At 42.5% G+C, this 21790-nt stretch overlaps 1 protein-coding gene across 1 annotated transcript in view; it reads right to left on the bottom strand.

The window, feature by feature from the left end:
• Window positions 1–689: 689 nt before the first annotated feature.
• The window catches only part of LOC311061870 (uncharacterized protein), a 32597-nt gene continuing 11496 nt past the window's right edge, over window positions 690–21790 (bottom strand). Inside the window, exons 2-11 of the mRNA XM_084080571.1 lie at window positions 13348–13640; window positions 13096–13244; window positions 12873–12912; window positions 11683–11759; window positions 11464–11503; window positions 10279–10369; window positions 5616–5785; window positions 4528–4668; window positions 3078–3209; window positions 690–2248 (exon numbers count right to left, since the gene is read on the bottom strand). Of these exons, the coding sequence (XP_083936697.1) occupies window positions 2199–2248; window positions 3078–3209; window positions 4528–4668; window positions 5616–5785; window positions 10279–10369; window positions 11464–11503; window positions 11683–11759; window positions 12873–12912; window positions 13096–13244; window positions 13348–13633 (1176 nt within the window). The 5' untranslated portion in view covers window positions 13634–13640 and the 3' untranslated portion in view covers window positions 690–2198. The remainder of the gene's footprint in view (window positions 2249–3077; window positions 3210–4527; window positions 4669–5615; window positions 5786–10278; window positions 10370–11463; window positions 11504–11682; window positions 11760–12872; window positions 12913–13095; window positions 13245–13347; window positions 13641–21790) is intronic.

Here is a 21790-nt window from a genome sequence, read left to right as displayed (position 1 = left end):
AAGCAGTTCAGTTCAGAGGGGGGGGTAGGCTTTGACTTTTACAGGGGCCAGTTTTGAATTGTAGCCACATGTAAGTGATCTTTTAGAGCGGTTTTGAAGCAGAGTAGGGTTTTACACTCCTTCACAACTGTTGGTAGGGCATTCCACATTTTTGTGGCATAGCAGGAGAACAAATTCAACCCCTTGTTAGAGCCAAATCTGGGTTGGACATGATTAGTGGAGCTTCCTCTGGTGTTGTGATTGTGGACTTCAATTACGTTTGTGACAGTGGCGCGGGAAGGGAGGGGCTATGGGGGCTGCAGCCCCCCCCTGGTGTTGGGGGGGGGGGGGGGGGGGGGGGGGGGCTTTTTTTTCTTTTTGTAAATAAAAAAAATACATATCATTTTTAAAGTCTATACACACACATATATATTAAAACAATGATGTGTTTAACTTTGGAGAATAAAATATTTGCTGAAAAAGGTGAAAAAAAGGTGGAAAAGGTGGAAAAAACGCGAAAAAATGTTTAAAAAAATCAAAGCGCGCGTGCGCAAGTCCCCCGCCCAGCCCCAGCCCCCCTTGGAATAAATGACTTCCAGCGCGCCTGGTTTGTGAAGTACTTTGACAGGTATATGGGTATCTTAACGTTGTGGTGTATCTTGTAGACCAGGCCCATTGCAAGTTGCTGTACTCTACCCTGAGCCATCCGACCCTAGCAAAGTGAGCAGGGGTTAAATGAGTTGTAGTTGTAAGTAAGGCCAAGGAGTAGCCGTATCAGTTTGTTTTGGGATGTCTGGAGCCTTGTTTTGAAGGCCTTTGTGATGTTATGGTACAGTAGGTACCATGAGGTGCATCATGCATGCATAGTCGAAGTGACTTTGGATGAGTGCTCCTGCTAAGAGTCCTCAATGTATTCTTACTGACCAGAGAGGAGATCCTGTTCAAAGATCTTGTTCTTTGGTTGACTTTTTTGATTACTTTAGTTGCCATTTTATCACTGGAAAGATTTGCCTCTAAAATGGAACCTAGATAGGGATTTTATTGAAAACTATCATATTAACATATTCCAGATTAGGGATGTATTTCCCCTTCACATATTTTGAAATGATACTGAGTGAAGGCATTGATGTGAAGTACTATATTACTATATTTTAAAAATGTATTAACACAAATACATCCTAGAAATATCCTTGAGACTTAAATGGAGTGTAAGTGATATGACTTTGTTAAAATAATTGTTAAATAGCTCTATATTCCCATAATTAGCACTGCTATAGAGTTTGTTCAGTAACAGGAGTCTCTCTAGTTCTTTAGTGAACAGATATATATTTTTTCATAACATTTTTCATCCAATAGTTGTAGTTTTTTTAACCTCCCGATGTCCATGTTACCACTTTCACTCATGTACATACTGTATCTGCTGGTCTTGCTATATGTATATACTGTATTGATATCTTGTTTTTTATCTTTCACATTTTCTCCATTTATTGTGCATTGATGTGACAATAACGTTGATTCTAACCAGTGCAATTAGAAGTGATGAAAAAACTTTAGCAGACAATATTGGAACTGGAATCTCTCTCCTGAAAATACATTTTCTGTTTATTAAAGAGCTGGAGAGACAGGGAGACCCCTGTTGCTAATCAAACACTCTATAGCAATGATTACTATCAGAATAGCAGTGGTGTAAAGGAACTAAGAACATTTACTCAAGTACTGTACTTAAGTACACTTTTGAGGTACTTTTACTTTACTGGAGTATTTCCAATTGTCTATACTTTTACTTCTACTCCACTACATCTCAGAGGCAAATATTGTACTTTTACTCCACTACAATTATTTGAAAACTTAAGTTACTAGTTACTTTGCAGATATAAATTATTACATTATAAAACATACATTAACCACTTTAGCCCTATTTTATACCTAGGCTATTTGAAAATAGCAAATCTACAAGCTACATTGCAGTATTAGTACTTTTATTTAACTAAAACATTTGAGTACTTTTCCCACCACTGCAGAATACCTAGAGCTTTATCCTTAAGAAGAAGAAAAAAAACTTGTCTTAACCAAAATATATCACTTGCAGCACCTTTAATATAGTTAGAAGACTTCTAAAAGCCCAAGGTGTCTTTCTGGATCAGTCCCTAGGCTTCCAATTCAATGAATCCCTGTCATCTTTTTTTTTTCTAAATGAAGAAAGTGGTGGCTGTGTCCCTCTAGCGTGGGCCAGTCCCTCTCCTTCTGTAGGCACAAATGTAGAGGACACCTGCAACAGACAGAGGGCGCTGTTATTCAGTCATGAATGCAAACATGGGCCCAACAAGGGATAGCCTTTTATACTAACAGTATCGATTACAGAACATTTAGCTTTTGCAATTTAGCTTTGAGAAACATTCTAGCAGAAGAGAGAATTCTACTGCATGGTAAACAGAAATCACCGTTACAAACAGTGGACAAAAAGACACTTACATGGAATAATAATACATTTGGTCCTTACTTCATTATTAACAAATGTTTTAAGTCGGCAACATAATGTAGATATGTTTTAAGAACAACTATGTCCGTAGTTTTTTGTCTATCCAGGTTCAGATTGGACAGAGGTTCTCAAATGATGGGTCGGGACCCCAAGTAGGGTCGTGGGAAGGTGACGGTGAACTGAAAAAATAAAAATGTATCCCTCCCATTAAGTTTTTGAAAAGTATAGCCTGTGAATGCATTTTCTTTATTTTTTTTGTTTTTAATTAACCATTTGAACCCCAGCAGCGAGCTAAACCAAGTAACTGCTTCTACACAAAAAAGGAGGTGGTTCTGGTTCCTTGTTTTTTTTACCGAATGGGTTCCCAGATTGGTCGTAAATGCGTGTTCTAATAAATATTCCTGTTAAGGCTACCAATGTATGCTTACTTTTTAAAATATGCTTGATGTCAACTTTGACATTGCCAAATCAAGTGTGGGGTTGCCAAAAGATTTCTCTCCTAAAATGGGGTCCTGGTATAAAAAAGTTTGAGAACCACTGGATTTGGGTATTGGACCAAGACCAACAATGTGTTTCATCTTTGAAGAGCAGCATGTCTGTGTGTTTTCTCTGTCCTTACCTGCAAAGCAGATCATGAGCATAGCCACCCAGCCTAGTGTGTAAGACCAGGAGAAGTGGAAATCGGGCAATGATTGAAGGTTGTTGATCGCCACAGCAGTATACATGCCTATGACCACCACACCAATGAACGCTGGGAAAGGAGGTAGATCGAGAATAACAAGATTATTAACCATAGTGTGTGTATAGGCTATACGTGATATTGTTTATGAGAAGCTAGATCCTCTTGGCAGATACAGTAACATTTCTGATTAACTGATCTGTACACACCTGGACATCTGTGCGTTGTGCATACGTTCATGCATGTGTGTGTGTGTGTGTGTGTGTGTGTGTGTGTGTGTGTGTGTGTGTGTGTGTGTGTGTGTGTGTGTGTGTGTGTGTGTGTGTGTGTGTGCGCGTGTGCGTGTGTGCAGTGTTGTGCCTGCACACGTTCAATGAACGATCGTTTATGAACTCGTTCATATTTTGGGCGAACGTGAACTGAACGTACTGTATTTCCGCTAGATGAACGTTATTGTGAACGCGTTCATTCTGGCTTTTGTGAACGGCGCTCTCTCACAGTAAACATGGTTCAAGAGTGTGCCAAATTTCCATGGTTACATCGGTCTGTCATGTTGTATTTCATCCAATCCTGTATTTCCGAGGCGAATTGAAAGCACTATCAGCCAAAAAAAAAAAGCAGGCCGGTCTTTGACATTCATTTGCGCAGCGCGGAGTAAACCCAATCTATGTGCAGACTACAGACTAGCTACGCAGCACCAGTGATTACAGATAGCCATCAGGATAAAAATGCAAGAGAAGCACCACTTAGCTTTATAAAATCCCTGTACGAGTAGTCCCATGCCTAAAACAGCAGACATACAAGCTCACAACGCGTCGTGGATGTGACACATTGTGAGGGTGTAGGTCTAACTATATATATATAAATAATATTAGTAATACTAATAGTATTACTATTAGTAATAATCTGAGTTTCAGTGTTAAACGGATACAATAATTGCTGTCTTTGGTTCTATATGGCCTGTGGCAATCATTTTGACAAATAATAGCTCGCAGAAATGTATTGAAAAAAAGTATAATAGTTCATTTTTGGAACCATGAACTTTAGTTCAAAATTTGGAATTATGAACTGAACTAGTTCATTTTAAAATATGTGAACTGAACTGAACTTAGTTCGTGTGTGTGTGTGTGTGTGTGTGTGTGTGTGTGTGTGTGTGTGTGTGTGTGTGTGTGTGTGTGTGTGTGTGTGTGTGTGTGTGTGTGTGTGTGTGTGTGTGTGTGTGTGTGTGTGTGTGTGTGTGTGTGTGTGTGTGCGTGCGTGCGTGCGTGCGAATGACCTTCGGACTACTAGACGGATGCTCTACCTCCACTATGTGTGTGGTTTACACTCTCTACCTGTGTGTGTGTGCGCGCACACATGCGTGCATGTGAGCGTGTTTATGAATACTCACTGGAAATAAGGAACACAATCCCTGCAGCCAACCTGCAACGCTTCATCCTCTGAGCAAAGGACACAATGCCAACGATGATGCCAGAGATGCATAGCATGCACGACAGGATAATGAAGGCTCTGGCTGCCTTGAGTCCTGGTTCTGGTGGTGGACACAGACAGGGGGAACATGTAACAAATCATCAGTGATCATGTGGAATGACATCACACTGAGCTGAGCTGAGCTGAGCTGAGCGGGGGGGGGGGGGGGGGGGGGGCGGGCCGCGCAACAGGACGTGCAATAACCCCAAGTTTGCAACTACTTTCGCCTGCGCCCTTCACCGGTTATGGTCTAGTAAATATAATTTCAAACTAACCTGGATGTCAGGGACAACACAACTATAACAACAGTGGTGAACGATATAGATATTGATACAGTTATAATGCTTGGTTTGTACACATTTAATTAAATGGGCCGGTCCATTTAATCACATTGTACACTTTCTGAGTTACAGATGTATAAATTAATGCTTAAGATTTTAGTAACTGGATCAGGTAACTCTTTATATTGAGGTCCTCGAAATAAGCAATAAGTAATAACTTACAAGTCTGTTATAATTCCTTACAAGATGCTTATTAGCATCATTATGTGTTAATACGAGTTTATGTGTGTTAATAATAGCATCTATCAGGAAAAAACATCTATCAGGAGACCACAAGGGTAATCCTTTTAGCCTTAATGTCTGACTGTACCTCGTGCTGTTGACATTTCTGACTAATAAAGTATTCAATCAATCAATCAATCAATCAATCAATCATTAAAATGTTTATTATGAGCATGCAGACACTGAACACCAAAAAAGGCTTGTAATGATCTTATAATTGTTTATAATAGCATTACAAACTGCATGAAACATATTTCATTTTTATTGATTGATTGAATACTATATTGACCATGTTTAAAGATACACGCAGTATGAGTTAAAAACACACTAAATGGATGACACAAAAAGCCAGAGGCTTGTTTCCATTGTGATATAGATGTATACTGTGTAGATGTATGGATGTATCAATAGATGTATAGATGTATGGATGGATGGAAGATCTTACCTACATTACCCTCATGCATTTTGCATGTGAAATGGCAGAACGAGAACAAGCCCTGGTGGGTGTCCCGTGTCTCCGCCCAGTAGTTAGTCGCTGTGGCGACCACCAGCAGGATGTTCCCCACGATGGCACAGAATAGACCCATACCCATGAAGCTGTACATTGCAATGTCACTGCAAGCCGACAGGAAGAGATACATGCTCTATAAATAGCTCAAAGTTATTCTGCATGACTACTGTAATTATGCAATTAATGTCATAAACTAGTAAATACAAAACTACCACAAGTATACTTGTATAGTATGTAATACTTGGAACTTGCATACTGCTCTCACCCTGACATGTATGACATAATACAAAGTTAACCATAATACCCCAAAATGGAACTAAACACCATGATATCGTTTGTATTATCAACTTACAGACAAAAAAAAAAAAAAAAAAATAGAAAAAGTGATCCTCAGAGTATAGGTCTACGCCAGGTCAGGTAGGTTAGGCCTAACAAAAAAATATGTTGGTTTCCGGTTGGCGACCGACCCTATTAAATACGTGCGACCCAGATGATTTTATTGGCATTTGGAGTGAAAATAAAAAAATAAATAAAATTAAGTCAAAATCCAACCGAGTCGATCAAAAACGTCTTATAAAAAATATTTTTGGTGCGACCACATTCGCGAAGTTTAATCAAAGTTTTCTTTCGTCTAAAATATCATGTGCGCAAATGTTTTGTTTTACTCTTCATGCGTCATTGCGTCATCGTGAGGAGACGGCGGCGCCCAACAACAGCAGCAGCACATGCATGTCCTCCTCCAGCCATGGACCTGTGTACAATGTCTGTCGTCTGCCCGTGCAAACCACCTGTCAGGGTTTCCGGCAGTCCATTTCAGGCCCGGCGCCCCGCCAGGCCTGAGACTTGAGACTTGACTCGAACTCAAAGACTCGTGGACAATCTTTATTTTATGTTTTTTTTTTTTTGACAAATACATGAATGAAATGCCCAAAAAACTTCCACTCCCCTGTCCCCTCCCGCAAAGAAACCTCCGCTACAGTGCGCGCTGCGCGGAGCTGGCTTTCAACCGGCTTAAGTCAAGCTGCTTCGTGCTACTCATTAACAACAGCTGCTATGTGTGTGGCCGCCGCGGCCTTTCATCATAAAGTTTAAATATAAAAACTTCGAAATTAAACAAATATGTTTAGCTCAGAATCAGCTATATAAACTCGGTTATCTTGGCATATGCTTACATTTGTTATAAGATGGTTGGATCATCTGTGACAGCACGTTTGGGAAACATCGGATTTTCATTTTGCGCCGCTGTCTCGTTAAACCCAGCTGGTTGAATATTCAACACTTTACCACGGTAAACACTATGCTCATGTAATGTTCACTCAGTGGTGGCTTATCCAACGGGCTTGAGGTGCTGAAGCACGAAAAACTGCGAAATTTTAGAAGCAGGGCTCTGCAGCGCAGCTCCTGTTTAAGTCAATTGCCTTCACTTGCTGTGCTGCTGCGCAACTGGGCAGATCTCTGCCAGGCCAGGCCTACCCAGGCTCATGAAATTGATAGGCAGTCTACAGTAGCCAATTAGAATTAAAGCTGCTAAAACTGACTCATACACTAATACAAAACCATATATAGGCTAAATATTGTCTCTGACTCTCTGTCGGTTGGGAAAACTGTTCATTTTATTTTAAAACAATTTCAAATGGTGAAAAAAGCCAATCTACAAGCTATAATTATTAAAAATTAAGAAATACTATATTTTAAATAGTGAAAAATACAGAAAATAGGGGAAAATACATAAAATCTCTAATATGTGATTTTAATGTGACCCCTGCAGTCAGTGAAGTCCAGGGCTGAATGTGACAAATATTGAGACAAATAGGCTATAACCCAATACATAATTTTATTAAATAAATGGGGGGTTATATTTTACAGATAGTTACACTATTCTTGTACTATATTAAAATTAAATCATCCTTAAGTTTCTGATGCAGTTGAGCCAGCTACTCTACCTCTAAATGTGATATGTGGCACTTTATTTTGTATCTTTTACTCAGCTGTTTGTTTCAGTTGTCTGAGTCAGAATGCAGGGATGCTTTGGCAGTGTTTCTGGCAAGATGGTTTTGAACCTCCCTGAAGCCGAATATACTGCATGCATAAATGCAATGGATGTGCAATGATAGCGTTTTAAGCAGTAAAGCTGTATACTGTATATCAGTAATAGAATGGGCTTCAATGTTAAAGCTCTTAGTTCTGAATTGAGCTCATCTCATACCCTGGGGTAAAATGTTTTGTTTTCAAATCCTGGTTTAATTCATTCACCAGTCAGTATTCTTGGTTTTCCAGCTCCTCAGGCCATTGGTTAGCCAGTTTGATCCAGGGATAGCCAGTAGCTAAGATATCTGCTTCAAAACACTTTATTACTTGAAGATGTTTGTTTTGTATTAATATTTTTGGTATGTGAGTGATACAGCACTTTACTTTGCTACTTTACTTAGAGTTGAATTAAAACTCAAAAGTATTCAACCAGTGTGTGGACATTCTATTGAAAGTTTTCAATTGTTTATTGTTTGTTGTTTTCAGACACTATTTTGTAAGTGCAGTGTACATGAACCATTTAATGATTTAGAAATTGGTAACTCAGGAAAACATAGAATATATTAAAAAAGAAGCATTATCGATCATTGCCATAGGGGGAAAAAAAAAACGACCTACCCATCCTTCCCATGAGGAAATAAAATAAAATTCCTTGCTACCCATCATTCCCACAAAAAAATAAAATAAAAAATAAAATAAAATAAATTCCCTACCTACTCAGCCCTAAAATGACAGCCAACCGGAAACCAAAGTTTTTTTTTGTTAGGCCTTATTGTGGACCACCAGCAATGTTGGAATTCGCCAATCAGGATGGAATATGAAAGGACGGATCCGACTTGATCACTTGACTTTAGAGATAATGGGTACGATATGCATGATGTTTGGACAAAATTCGTGAGAGTAATATGAATATTTTGTTTTGCAAAAATGTGCCCCTTGGTGGCGCTATAATAGGGCAATGTCAAAAGGGTGGCATTTGTTCCTCAACATAGTGCAAATGTGCATGCAAAGTTTCATCGCAATCGGAAGCTGTGTTCATGATTTGCGGCATTTTTTTCAAATGGGCCACACCTGCAAACTTTAGATGTCAATCTTAGCCAATCAGGATAGAATATGATAAATCAAACAGATCCGTCTTGATCACATGACTATAGAGATCATGTCTACCAGCACTATAATACATTATTATTTTTTTTTTATAAGTTGTCATACATAATTATAAACATTTATAATGAGTGTTATAATGCCTTATAAGTGCATTATAATGCGTTATAGATGTGACCTTTAAGTAAAGTGTTACCAATTTTTCACATCTGCCTTTTATAGCGCCACCAGGAGGCAAAGCTCAACAAATGTTTCGATATTATATTACTCTTACATTTTGTCCAAACATCACGGAAATCGGTACACATTGGGTGCGTTTGGATATATAGCACTGAGCGCACTGGCCAATACAAACCAATACGTCAGTGCGCTCCCGGTGCGCATATCCGAACGCACCCGTAATCTCTATGGTCATGTGATCAACACGGATCTGTCCGATTTTTCATATTCCAACCTGATTGGCTAAGATTTGCATCTACATTTTTTCAGGCGTGGCTCGTTTTGAACAAAATGCATCAAATCATGAAAGTGTCCGATTGCCATAAAAATTAACATACAATAAATTTGCACAAAAACATCCATATCAATGATGAACTATATAGGCCTACATATCAATCTCCACCTAATGTCCATCGCAACTAAACTCATCATCACGAAACGTACTAACTAAACACCCCAACTACGCCATAACATTTTTCTATAACAGAGGTCATCAATATGTCCGTACACGGACAAATGTGTCCGTGGCAAAGACTTGGTCTTGTCCGTGGCAAATTTTTGATTTACACACCATTATAATGTTCTTATTTTGATCACAAGACCCAATTACTGAATGTCAAGTCTCCAGGTTTTCTTCAGAATATGTATGACTCTGATTTACTATGAGACTGCATGGCACATTAGGAGTCCTACTAGTACTAGTGGTTCTCAAATGTTTTATTTGCAAGGACCACCATAACTCTGAGAGTATACAAATGGAACCAAATGGACCCGTAAGGGTCCATTTGGTTCCATTTGTATACGCTCAGAGTTAAAGACCTGTTATATGGTCATTCAGGGCTGGCTCTTTATGTGTTTCTAGTAATATTATTGTCCACTCATTTTGTATGTCCATGGCAAAAATTACATTTTGACCAAAATGTCCACCACAAGACAGCATGGTGATGACCCCTGTTCTATAACACTATAACAAGCCACTTCACATTAATAACAATACCAGTAAGAGTAACTCAAACACAAAACTATATTCTACACTCCCACAAATCAACACATGTGTCTGTGCAATAACCTCATCAACATTAATCCCTCAACTTCTACAGATTCCACTCACCTCTATAATAACGGAATTCAGAACATTGCTGGCCCATAATAACCTACCTAACCTGGCGGAGAACTGTGCTCCGAGCAGCACTTTTTCTAGTTTCAACTGTACTGTACTGTTCCAACACAGGATTCTGGGCCTTACCTTGTTTCTCCTGGTGCCTTGTGGTCTGGGACCTGGGACCCTGATTGTATGTTAGATTCTATGTCTTTGTCTCGTGTGGATACAGCACATCCTGTGGATTGGGAAATTATGTGTCATACTGTTTTGTGATATTCCATGCAATTTGGCCAAAATATGCCTATTTTACTGAATGCATGGTCAGATTGACCCCAACAAGTATTTATGTATTATTGAGGGGACTCCTCTTACACAATGTAGTGTGATGTATTCCATTTTATGGACTGCAAATCTGTTTACTTCATGTCAACTCTGGTACAGCGGTGTTGCCTTTGCCTCGACTGAAAGTGCTTTCTCAAAGTTGTGTTAATGATGTTATTTATTGATCGTTTTTGTATAGTATTTTTTAAGCATTTTTTTTATCATTTTGATCACCTCAGTTTGTTTAATAGTGAGGTCAGCCAGTCAGCTACCCTTGATTTATGTAGGTCATAAAATTAAAGCTCCTGAAATGATAAGCCCAGGGCCCCGTGGTGATTTAACCCGGCCCTGGACGTGGCAGGTCAGCACCTTTAACTTCATCTCCTGGTTCTTAGATGTAGTGATGGATACGTGTTCAAATCTTTGAACATGACTTTTGACCTCCTTGTCATACAGACTTTTGAGTCATATCATTGGACTCAATTAATTGGTATAAATTAGCCCCACCCCCTGTTGTGTTTGGTTGCTATTTGATAGTTCTAATGCATCAGCTGGCAAGGAATGAAATCAGAGGAAAGCGTAGCTGATGAAGATCAAAAAGGGACTGAACTCTAAACTTGACGGTGCTTAAATGTGTTTTTTTAAGTGCATAGTCCTATTTATAGGGCTATTCACATGTGTTATGTGTTTCGCTAGCCAATCACAGTCCTGAATAGAGTCAGCCAATAGAGTCAGCCAATCACATTGCAGCTAGTGGTCATCACAGTGATGGAAGCTCACTTAAAGAAAAGTATAGATTTGCATTGAATGTGTAGGGGTTAGGGGTGTAAAATGGTTGCCAATCACGGTGCAGGGTTAGGGAGGTACAATGGTGGCCAATCACAGTGCAGCGAATGTCGATGTCCAAACCTCACATATAGGGGCGGTTACACCGCCCAATAATACTCCAAATAAGAAACAGAGTGAAAGAGTTACAATTTGAATACTGCTCATTCTGTGTGGTCCTACCTTTATCAAGGGGCTGCAGCTCCTCCTCAGACCCGGGACCCTGTGGAGAGAGAGAGAGTTCTACTGAGTCCCCATAAAAGTGGTTAATAACAAAACAAAGAGAAATTCAAATATATCTGAATATATCTGAGCAGTTATCCCATTTGAAACAGGCTAACACATGGGTTTTTAAGGTGTGTTAATATGAATGTTAACTGAGCCAACATTGCCACTGATTACATCCTGAGCACTGTTTGATGTTTGAAGATGAGGAGGAGCAGGTGAGCTGGCGGCTTCTTTTTCTTTGGCTGCTTTTCCTTTTGGGGATGAAAGACAGAGACATGTTTTGTTTTTTTCCTGGTGAAGTTAACGCTACTGTAACTGTACTAGAATTCACAGGAAGTAAACGGATGTGCTGTTCCCAAAGAGAATATGTCACACTAAAATGTTCAGGAGGAGAATAGAGTGCAGCACTGAAAGCATTTTGGCTTTGACCCGTATGGGCCGTGTGGCGAGTGTGAAATGGCGTATTCATTTGAAAGTACTTTTTCAAAGTTGTGTTTGTGTATGATGTTAGTTTTTATTGATCATGTTTGTATAGTGTTTTTAGCATGTTTGATCATTTTGATCACCTCAGTTTGCTTAATAGCGAGGTCAGCCAGTCAGCTAGACTAGATGGCTGCTAAATTGAACAAAAGCACTGATAGCAGGTAAACATCAAACCTACAGTACTACTAAGCAAGATGCTATCTAAATGACATGCTTTACATTTGTAGACAAGCTAACATTCATTCGTATGTCCGTGTGTCTATGAGCAGCTAATCTCCGGCACCGCTGGAGCGATCGGCATGAAACTTTGCATGAACACTTCCTGTAGGCCAAGGACGAACCTCAGCCCCAATCAGACTCATTGTGGTACAATAACAGGCCACTTCACGTTTTGGCCTGTAACTCTTGAACTTAATTAATTGGTATAAATTAGCCCCACCCCCTGTTGTGATTGGTTGCTATTTGATAGTTCTAATGCATCAGCAGGCAAGGAATGAAATCGGAGGAGAACAATAGCTCATGAAGAGAAAGAGGGACTGAACTGACCTCCCTCCTCTAAACTTGACGGTGCTTTTCTTCATTTCTCCAGCTAAGCTAGCTGACAGGCTAATGTTGCTAACAGTTATCGAACAGTGTTTCTCAAACTTTTTTTGTCTTCAGTACCCGCTTTCACTGGTTCCTGAATCCAAGTACCCCCTTAGCTGAATACAGCATTTTGCTTAGTAAACTGCAAGAGAAAGCCATAATAACCATATTGACCTAATGATGCATGAATGAATGATAACCCGCTTTTTGAAGAATATAATATTCCAAATAAGAAACCGTGAAAGAGTGAAAGAGTTACAATTATGAATGAATATGCTCATTCTGTGTGGCCCTACCTTGACGAAAGGGCTGCAGCTCCTCCCCAGACCCAGGATCCTGTGGAGAGAGAGAGAGAGTTCTGCTCAGTCCCCATATAAGTGGTTAACAAAACAAAGAGAAAATCTAAAAATATCTTAATATATCTCATCAGTTTGAAATTTGAAACAGGTAATTAAGGTGTGTTAATATGAATGTTAACTGAGCCAACATTGCCACTGATTACAGGAGCAAAATGCTTACATCCCGAGCACTGTTTGATGTTTGACGATGAGGAGGAGCAGATGAGCTTCTCTCTTTTTCTTTCCTTAGAGCTGCTTCTTTTTCTTTCCTCAGAGCTTCTTCTTTCCTCAGAGCTTCTTCTTTCCTCAGAGCTTCTTCTTTTTCTTTCTCTTGAAAGACAGATATATACAGTAGTAAGCATTGGTTTACCTTCATGTTTTTTTTTCTTTATGGCTACTTTATTTAGTTACAGCTATATGTCTTTGACATTACCATGATCTATGGCAGCTTTCAACTTCTCTACTGCTTGCCTGTCCTTCAACAGCTCCAGGATCTCCAGAGTAACAGTCACAGCCCCGTCGGGAGTGTAACGCTTCACCATCAGATCCACTATTTGCTCCTTAGTTTTTTTCTCAAGTTCGCCCTTAGGAATGACTTCAAAACCTTCCAAAGCTGACCGACGCTCAATACAGAGTCGCCTCTGGAACTGTGTAAATTCTTCACATTCCATGTTTTGCAGGGTGTTCAGAAGGTGCTTTAAGATACTCATGGTAGACATGGTTGAGCTAAATGGAGAAAAAAAACATGAGATTATGAGTGTCGACTTGAAAAGGTAAACCATACATACAGCTGTACACAATGTATTGATCACATGCGAAGAGAAAAGCCTGGTCCCGACCTAATTCAGAGAGTGTATATGGGGCGTATTTTCCCCGGAAAAAATGTAAACCGATTTGTAAAGCGTTAACGTCATTTCCTTAGGCAGTACTTGCGGCAAATTCCGGTACTTCCGTTTAGACTCTCAACCGGCTAGGTCAGTGTGTTGTGAAATTGATCCCCGGCTTTGATTGGTTGGCTGTGCTGGTACTCCGGCCGCTGATTGGCCGTGGTCCTTTGCACTCCTCTATAACAGTGGTTCTCAACCTTTTCAGGCCGCGACCCCCCCAAAATAATGATATTATTTGAACTGGGGACCCCCAACCCTGACAAGCAAGACCAAGTTTGGTAGAGATCTACTAGAGAGCAGATCTACAAGCTTAATAAGAGGGTGGAGCTTGTAAGATCTGCTATTTTCACAATTGTTGCCTCTATCTAATATTATCTGACAATTTGGCCAATGTTTGACCAGTTTGTATAGTATAATTTGTTGATTACTTTTGATGCAGTAATGGTCTTTTTCTTTTCTTTCTATATATTTTTTTCTTTAGGTATTAAAAAGGTCTTTAAAAGTCCTTAAATTGTCACTTCACTGTCATCTGGGGACCCCCTCAAAAAATCATGTAAGGACCCCCTTTGAAGTCCCGACCCACAGGTTGAGAACCACTGCTCTATAAGACTCAGACCATGCCCACACCAGAGGTCGCGTTAGTCCGATAATTGCCGGTTTTGACCGTTTTTTTATGACAAAGACCGGAAAAAAAAAATCTCTCCGGACATCCTGACCGGTTGATACTGACACGGGTCGGCAGTTCATTAATTATCACCGCAAATTAGGCACATTTCAAATCCTCTGCTTTGCAAGCTCTCTCTCTCTCTCGCTCGCTCGCTCGCTCTTTCTTTCTCTCTCTCTCTCTTAACAGTGTGCGTGTGTTTCTGGGAGAGAGATAGAGAGGTAGAAAAAAAGAGTCTGTCGCACGCTGTTAAAATACACCTATTCCCTGTTAATAATAACCAGTGTAAAATGTGCTGCATTGGCCGCTAAATGGGAGACACTTTATTGTGAAGGTACAACAGGAAGAAGAGAGTTGTTATTGCTGCTGCGTAGTTGTTGCTTCTGCTGCTGCGTAGCCAGCGGTCTCGGCAGTCAGACCGCGGTCCGGTTACAAGTTACATTATATAAAGTTGTGTATTTAACAGTCAGTCACACACAAGTTGTATCATTACGAGTTAGAATATGTCACAGATACTTGGTTACTACAAGGGCACTTGTGAGTAAAGTTGGCAAGTTGCCCCTACAGTTTAATAACAGTGCAGGTTGAAAATGAAACATCCAACACAGATGCGCAAATACACTCCACAGCTTAGGCTACTGCAACTATGCAGTCATAATCGTGGACCTATTTTTAACTCTATGAGGTGGACACGTTAAAACGTTACCACTTTGAACTGAATAGTTCTATGAGGAGATGACAAGATTCTCACAACTCATCAACTTTCCCACAGCTGTCCCAACTAGACGCACGGACGGCATCCACTGTCTAACTATAACCTCCTGTGAGTGAGTAGTGGTCTATAATTTATTGCTCTAACAGGTGAGCCACGTTATGAAGGATTCATCTGAAATGCCCAATTTTGTGCAGTGCCCTTTGATTAGAAAATGCATTCAAATGCAATTGATTATTGAGAAACCATTACGCACGCAGCATGCGCAAATGGTAATGTAGGTAATTAATGTATTTGTGTAAGATGACCCTGCTATATAAAATGTGTATATTATGATGGTTCATGTTCAAATAGCTCAATCCAAAATATAATGCTTTAGGCCTAAGTGTTAGGCTGTATTTACACACCTGCTTGTCATTCATGCATAAAAATAATTACGACCGTTATTTTTGTCAGATGTCCGATAAATTTGAATCCTTCCGGACATTGGGACCGGCAGATTAAAATCCTAGCGCGACCCCTGGCCCACACGTGCGCGAGTATTTAAAAAAATCACACCCTGTGTGAAGGTAGCGGCGCCTTTGATACATTTTGTCATCGATATGTGTTTATAATGTGTTTATAGCCATGTGTCACGTGAAGCTTGACCAATCACTTTGTTGACAGGTCTGACCAATCAGAACGTTGACGGGTCTAACCAATCAGAACGTTGACGGGTCTGACCAATCAGAACGTTGACGGGTCTGACCAATCAGAACGTTGACGGTGAACACGGACAAAGTCAGGTATAGAGCAGGATCCGGTATAGAGCGGCTAGCGCCACTAAAAATCACACCCTGTGTGAAGTGAGTGGTGCCTTTGATGAGCCCCGTATTGACCCCTGTATTGATGTTGTCATCAATGTTTGTGGACAGACAGACATACATACATACATACGGACACACGGACAAAGCCAGATATAGGAGTGGTTGGCACCACTCAAAAACATAGCTTTTTATATTAATTTGGGGGGGTTGCTCCACACATAAACGTATTCTTGTCCCCTGAAAACACACATTTTTGAAAACTGGCCACAGTATGATAATCGTATTTGTGTTGCCCTGTGGACTACATGTACTACATGTACTACATGTACACGTAAACTGGACTTTGAAACTTGGCTCAATACTAAGGCACCGGCTGCTCTTATTGAAATGTTTTATTCTATTAGTCATGGAAAGAGGTGTGGAGGGACAGACAAAATGTCTTAACAGTAGCTGAGTATTTTTGGGCGGTGCAACCCCCCCTATATGTGAGGTTTGGACCCCCACCCATTGCACCCCCCCAACCCTGCGCTGTGATTGGCCACAATTGTACCCCCCTAACCCTGCACCGTGATTGGCCACTATTGTACACTGGTTGACTCTATTCAGGACCGTGATTGGCTAGTGAAACACATGACACATGTGCAGTCCTATAAATAGGACTGTGCACTTAAAAAAAACACATTTATGTTTTTTTTTAAGTGTGATTTGTTTTGTATTTAATTACACTGGTGCTTATTGTAAATATTCTCTCCATTAAGGATGTTGTTGCACTGTCTGACCATTATTGCAGTGAGTTTACTGTACGTAAACCAATGCCTCTGCAATACTGAACACATTGCTATAAAGCACTTTATGTGCATAAATAAAGAGTGCATAAATAACATGTCCATCCCCACCTGACCCTCATCTGTTGCTGAATTGGCAACTGATTTTAATGAGTTAAGGTTGATTATTGTGCCTGCCAAATTTAAATAGGCTTCTAAACGAAAGCCTCCATGGAGAAATGAACTTGTAAATTAACAAATAAATGGCTGCATTCAGAACATGGGATAAACACAAAACTGCAAGTTCACTATGACATTCTACGAGAAAATCTAAACAAAGAACTTTTCTCACTCACTTCTCTCAACTCATTCACACATACCATAACAACTTGTTTACACCAATGACAGCCTAGCCTCGGAAACCAATGCCTTTTTTTTTGTTTCAAAAGAAAAAAAGCCTGGGAGAACCTAGCATGAACGGTGGTTTCGGGGTGGGAGTGAACCTTGTTCTCCTAACCAATCAGAGTGCAGAGGGACGTCACTCTAAATTTGGTGACGTCAGCGTGTTCCGGACTAAAAAAGATCAGAATAGCATTTTACACTGATTTATATCCAATTGGATGCATTTGTCTAAAAATGAAAAAAGGAACACAGAGTGAAAACATATTATGGAGAAACGTTATACATAATGGCAGGACATTCTGGATTCTCAGTCTTGCAATAAACTGTGTCAGGACGCACGCACGCACGCGCGCGCGCGCGTGCGTGCGTGCGTGCGTGTACATACGTGTATTTAAACAGACAACAGACATTTAAGCAGGCGTTATAGGTAGATAGACTCAGCAGACACGTTGATTTGCTAGGTGAGGATTCATTCAAAAAGAATGCTTGCCATTTCGCAGGCACCTCGGCCAACATAACATGAAAAAGAATGAAAACTCACAAACACACAGCTACACATAGACAATACAAAGGAAATGCAAGGCCCACAATAACTGCCACTCGTGTGCTGCAGGAAATGCCCCCCCTCTCAATGTTGTGCAACAACAAATCAAACAAATTCAACTTGCACAAGACTTGCAGAGATGGAAGTTGCAGAGAGGTAGGTTTTCTTCACAAGGCATATAGGGCTGTGGTTAAGTTGAACGTTGGCCATCTGTCATTTCTTGAAACAATAGATGATCAGTTGCCTACTCTGTCACCACATCCTCTCCTCTCGCGCTGCACACTCTACACCCCCCGCATACTGCCAGTTTAACATCTTTCATGCAAAACCCTCGCACTCTCATGGACACTTTGCTTCATGTGTGGTGGTGGAAAAAGTACTCAAATTGTTTACTTAATTAAAAGTATCAATACTGCAATGTAGAAATACTCTGTTACAAGTAAAAGTCCGGAATTCAAAATACCAAAAGTAAAAGTCGGACAGAATGTCCCATTTCATAAGTAAAAAAGCAAAAACATCTTTTGAAAATAGCCGAAATACAAGCTCACAATGCGTCACGATGCGACGCATTGTGAGCTTGTAGAGCTCACAATGGCCGAAATATATATATAGGGCTGAAGTGGTTACTGTATGTTTTGTAATAATAATCCAAATCTACAAAGTAACTAGTAACCCTAGGTTACAACTGTAACCCAGGTTTTATTAGTAATGTAAGGATGGTACTTACTATGGGATATCATCGCCCTCTAGCGATGCCACAGAGCAAACACACCGATCTCCCGAGCAACAATCCTCACAGATGATTGGAAAAGGGTCAGTGTGACGTAAAAAAACGGCGACCGGTTGGAGTATAAATACTCTTACGTCATACGAGCTCGCCCTCGAAACCTTTTACGCTGCATGCTAGCTTGCACTCAGAGGGGGTTTAACGTAAGTACCATCCTTACATTACTAATAAAACCTGGGTTACAGTTGTTACCTAGGGTTATTATATTGTAAGTTCCAGGATGGCCCATGCCCCAAGACCATAAGTCAAATTCTCGATTTGACCATGGCCTTACAGGCAGCCCATGACCCCACAGGATCATGGACCAGGAGGATTTAAAGGCAAGACCTTGACAGACTTTAAGTCCTGTCCCTAGCCACCAGTCCAGACAACTCCAGTCTGACTAAATGTGGCAGGGAAACCAAGGCCTCCTCCTCCCAGGACCTCGTCTATCAGGTCCCGAGAGGGCAAGGAAGGCTAGTCAGAGCCATACAGAGAGACCAAGCCCCTAGGCCTGTCTCGTCACCTGTATGTCTGGAACCAGCCACTGCGTAAAAGGTGTTGAAAAACGCACGCCCTGAGGCCCTGCATTTCCAACCTACCTTGGCGCAGCCACTACACCCAGGACTGTGTGTGCCATTTCAGATGCCGCCACGTCCAAGCTGTAGAAAGACACGAATGTCAACGGTGACGACCAGTTGGCAGCCGATTATATGTCCTGCAGCGACACCCTTTTGTAAAGGGCCCATGATGCAGACACACTCCGAGTAGAATGCGCTCTCAGTCCCACTGGGACCGCAGTGCCACTACTCCCATATGCCAACCGAATCGCCTCCACAATCCATCTGGACAGAGTCGGTTTAGCCACCGCCGCCCTACGGCCTCGGCCGTAGGAGACGAAAAGCTGAGGCGACACACGACCAGCTGCCGTCATCTGACAGTAGAGCCTCAAGGCTCTCACCGGACAGAGGCAATGCAACCGTTTATCCTCTTCCGAGGCAAACGGTGGAGGGTGAAAAGCCCCCAGCTCCACAGGAGCTCTGGCGACCACACCGGTTTTGGACACATATGCCAAATTGGGTTTCAATAAAACCCTCTGGCCATCGTCCGAGAACCGCATGCAATCCTCACTCACAGAGAGTGCTTGCATGTCGCCTACACGTTTTGCCGTGCAAAGGGCCAAAAGGAGCGTCGTCTTGAAACTAACAATGCGCAAGCACGCAGTTTCAAGAGGCTCAAATGGAGGCCTAAACAGTGCCGTCACCACTAAGGCCAGGTCCCATTTAGGAAACAAAGGTCTGTTTACTGGCCTAGCCCGCTTGGCACCGTTCATAAAACGGCGCACCAGCTGGTGCTTGCCCACCGAGTCGCCATGGTAACCGTCATGGCACGCGGAGATGGCAGCCAAGTACACCTTTATAGTGGAGAAAGCCAAACCCTGATCTAGTCTGTCTTGCAGATAAGTCAGAACGGCCACCACCGAAGCCTGGGAAGCCTCCACCTGAGGAGACTGCTCCAGGCACCAAGTCTCGAACATAGCCCACCTAATGTCATACTGACTCCTGGTGGACATTGCCCTAGCCCCCTGTATAGTGGCCACCACTACAGGGGGAAGGCCTTGTGAGACTAGACTCAACCTTTCACGGGGTAAACCCACAGGTCGAGGTCCTTGGGGTTCTCGTGGAACACCTCGTTCCCTCCTTGCGTCAGGAGGTTCCTGAGCGGGGAGATTCGCCATGGCGCGTCGTAGAGCAGGGGATCTATCTCCGACCTCCACGCGCCCCATGCTGGTGCCACCAGCAGAACCCTCCCCCCCTGAGTCCTGATCCGTTCCAGAGTCGGGCGGATCAGCTCCAGGGGTGGAAACGCGTAAAGCAGCGCGCTTGGCCAAGCGTGAGCTAGAGCGTCTATTCCCAGGGACTGGCTCTGCATCCTGAGTGAAAAGAAGCGCTGGCACTTCGTGTTCTCTCTGGACGCGAACAGATCGATCTGCGCCCGGCCGAACTGGGCCCAGATCAGATCCACTGCCTCCCGGCAGAGCGACCATTCCCCGCGCCGTGGCCCTCCCCTGGACAGCAGGTCCGCACCGCTGTTCAGGTGGCCCGGTACGTGAATGGCGCGCAATTGCGCCAAGCGTTGTACGCTCCAGAGCGTCATTTCGCTGGCTAGTCTGTCCAATACAAGGGAACCCAATCCTCCTTGTTTGTTGACATAGCACATCGTTGTGGTGTTGTCCGTTCTGACCAGAACATGACACCCTCCGATGCGGCTCTCGAAGTGTTTGAGAGCCAGGAAGACCCCCAGCAGCTCCAGGTAGTTGATGTGTGCTCTCCTCTGGGAAGAGTCCCACACACCCCGGGCTGAGTAGCCTTCGTGAACAGCCCCCCAACCTGAGAGGCTGGCGTCCGTGGTAATCACTTTCCAAGACGCTACGGCGCCTATCTTGACACCCTCGGCCAAGAAGGTCGCCTGCGTCCACGGTCGGAGTGACGACACACACTGTGCTGACACTACCACCTTTTGAGAGCCCATGGAGTGCGGTATCCTGAGAGACCGCATCCACCTCTGAAAAGGTCTCATGTTCATCCTGCCAAGCTGAATCAGGCTCACGGCTGAGGCCATGAGTCCGGCAGCCTGCATGCAAGTTCTCTACGTGATCTTGCGCCCTAGGCGCATGGATCTCACGCAAGCCAGGAAACTCGCTATCCTGTCCTGAGACAGACGCGCGACCATCCTGGTGGAATCCAATGATATCCCCAGGAAGGTGGTTTGTTGGGACGGAACCAGAACGCTCTTCTGAACCTTGACTGTGAAGCCCAGGGACTGTAGGTGTGCAATGGCCACTCTGGTGTGGCGTGCCACCTCTTCCCTCGGATCCGCTGACAGCAGCCAGTCGTCTATATACGTCGCCAGACGCAGACCCTGCTGCCGCAGTGGGGCTATAGCCGCCTCCGTGCATTTCACGAACACCCTGGGGCTCAGTGACATGCCAAACGGTAGCACCGTGTATTCGTACACTCTGCCTTCGAAGCCGAAGCGCAGAAATTTGCGGTGCGGTGGATAGATTGGGACGTGGAAGTAAGCATCCTTGAGATCTATACTCGTCCACCAATCTCCCTGACGAACCTGCTCCAGCAGCGTTTTCGTCGTGAGCATACGAAATTTGAAAACCATCAGGAACCTGTTCAGGCCTTTGAGGTTCAGAATAGGTCTTACGCCCCCCCCTTCTTTTTCACCAGGAAATATTCCGAGTAGAAACCCAGACGGTTCTGATCCGGTAATAGTTCTCTGATAGCACCCTTGCTCAAAAGAGCCGACCCCTCGTCCCGCA

The sequence above is a fragment of the Gymnoscopelus microlampas genome (genome assembly GCF_963454915.1).
Source record: "Gymnoscopelus microlampas genome assembly, chromosome: 15".
Taxonomy (NCBI): Eukaryota; Metazoa; Chordata; class Actinopteri; order Myctophiformes; family Myctophidae; genus Gymnoscopelus; species Gymnoscopelus microlampas.
Note: the sequence above shows the minus strand (reverse complement) of the source record. Positions and strands in the feature narration are given on the sequence as shown.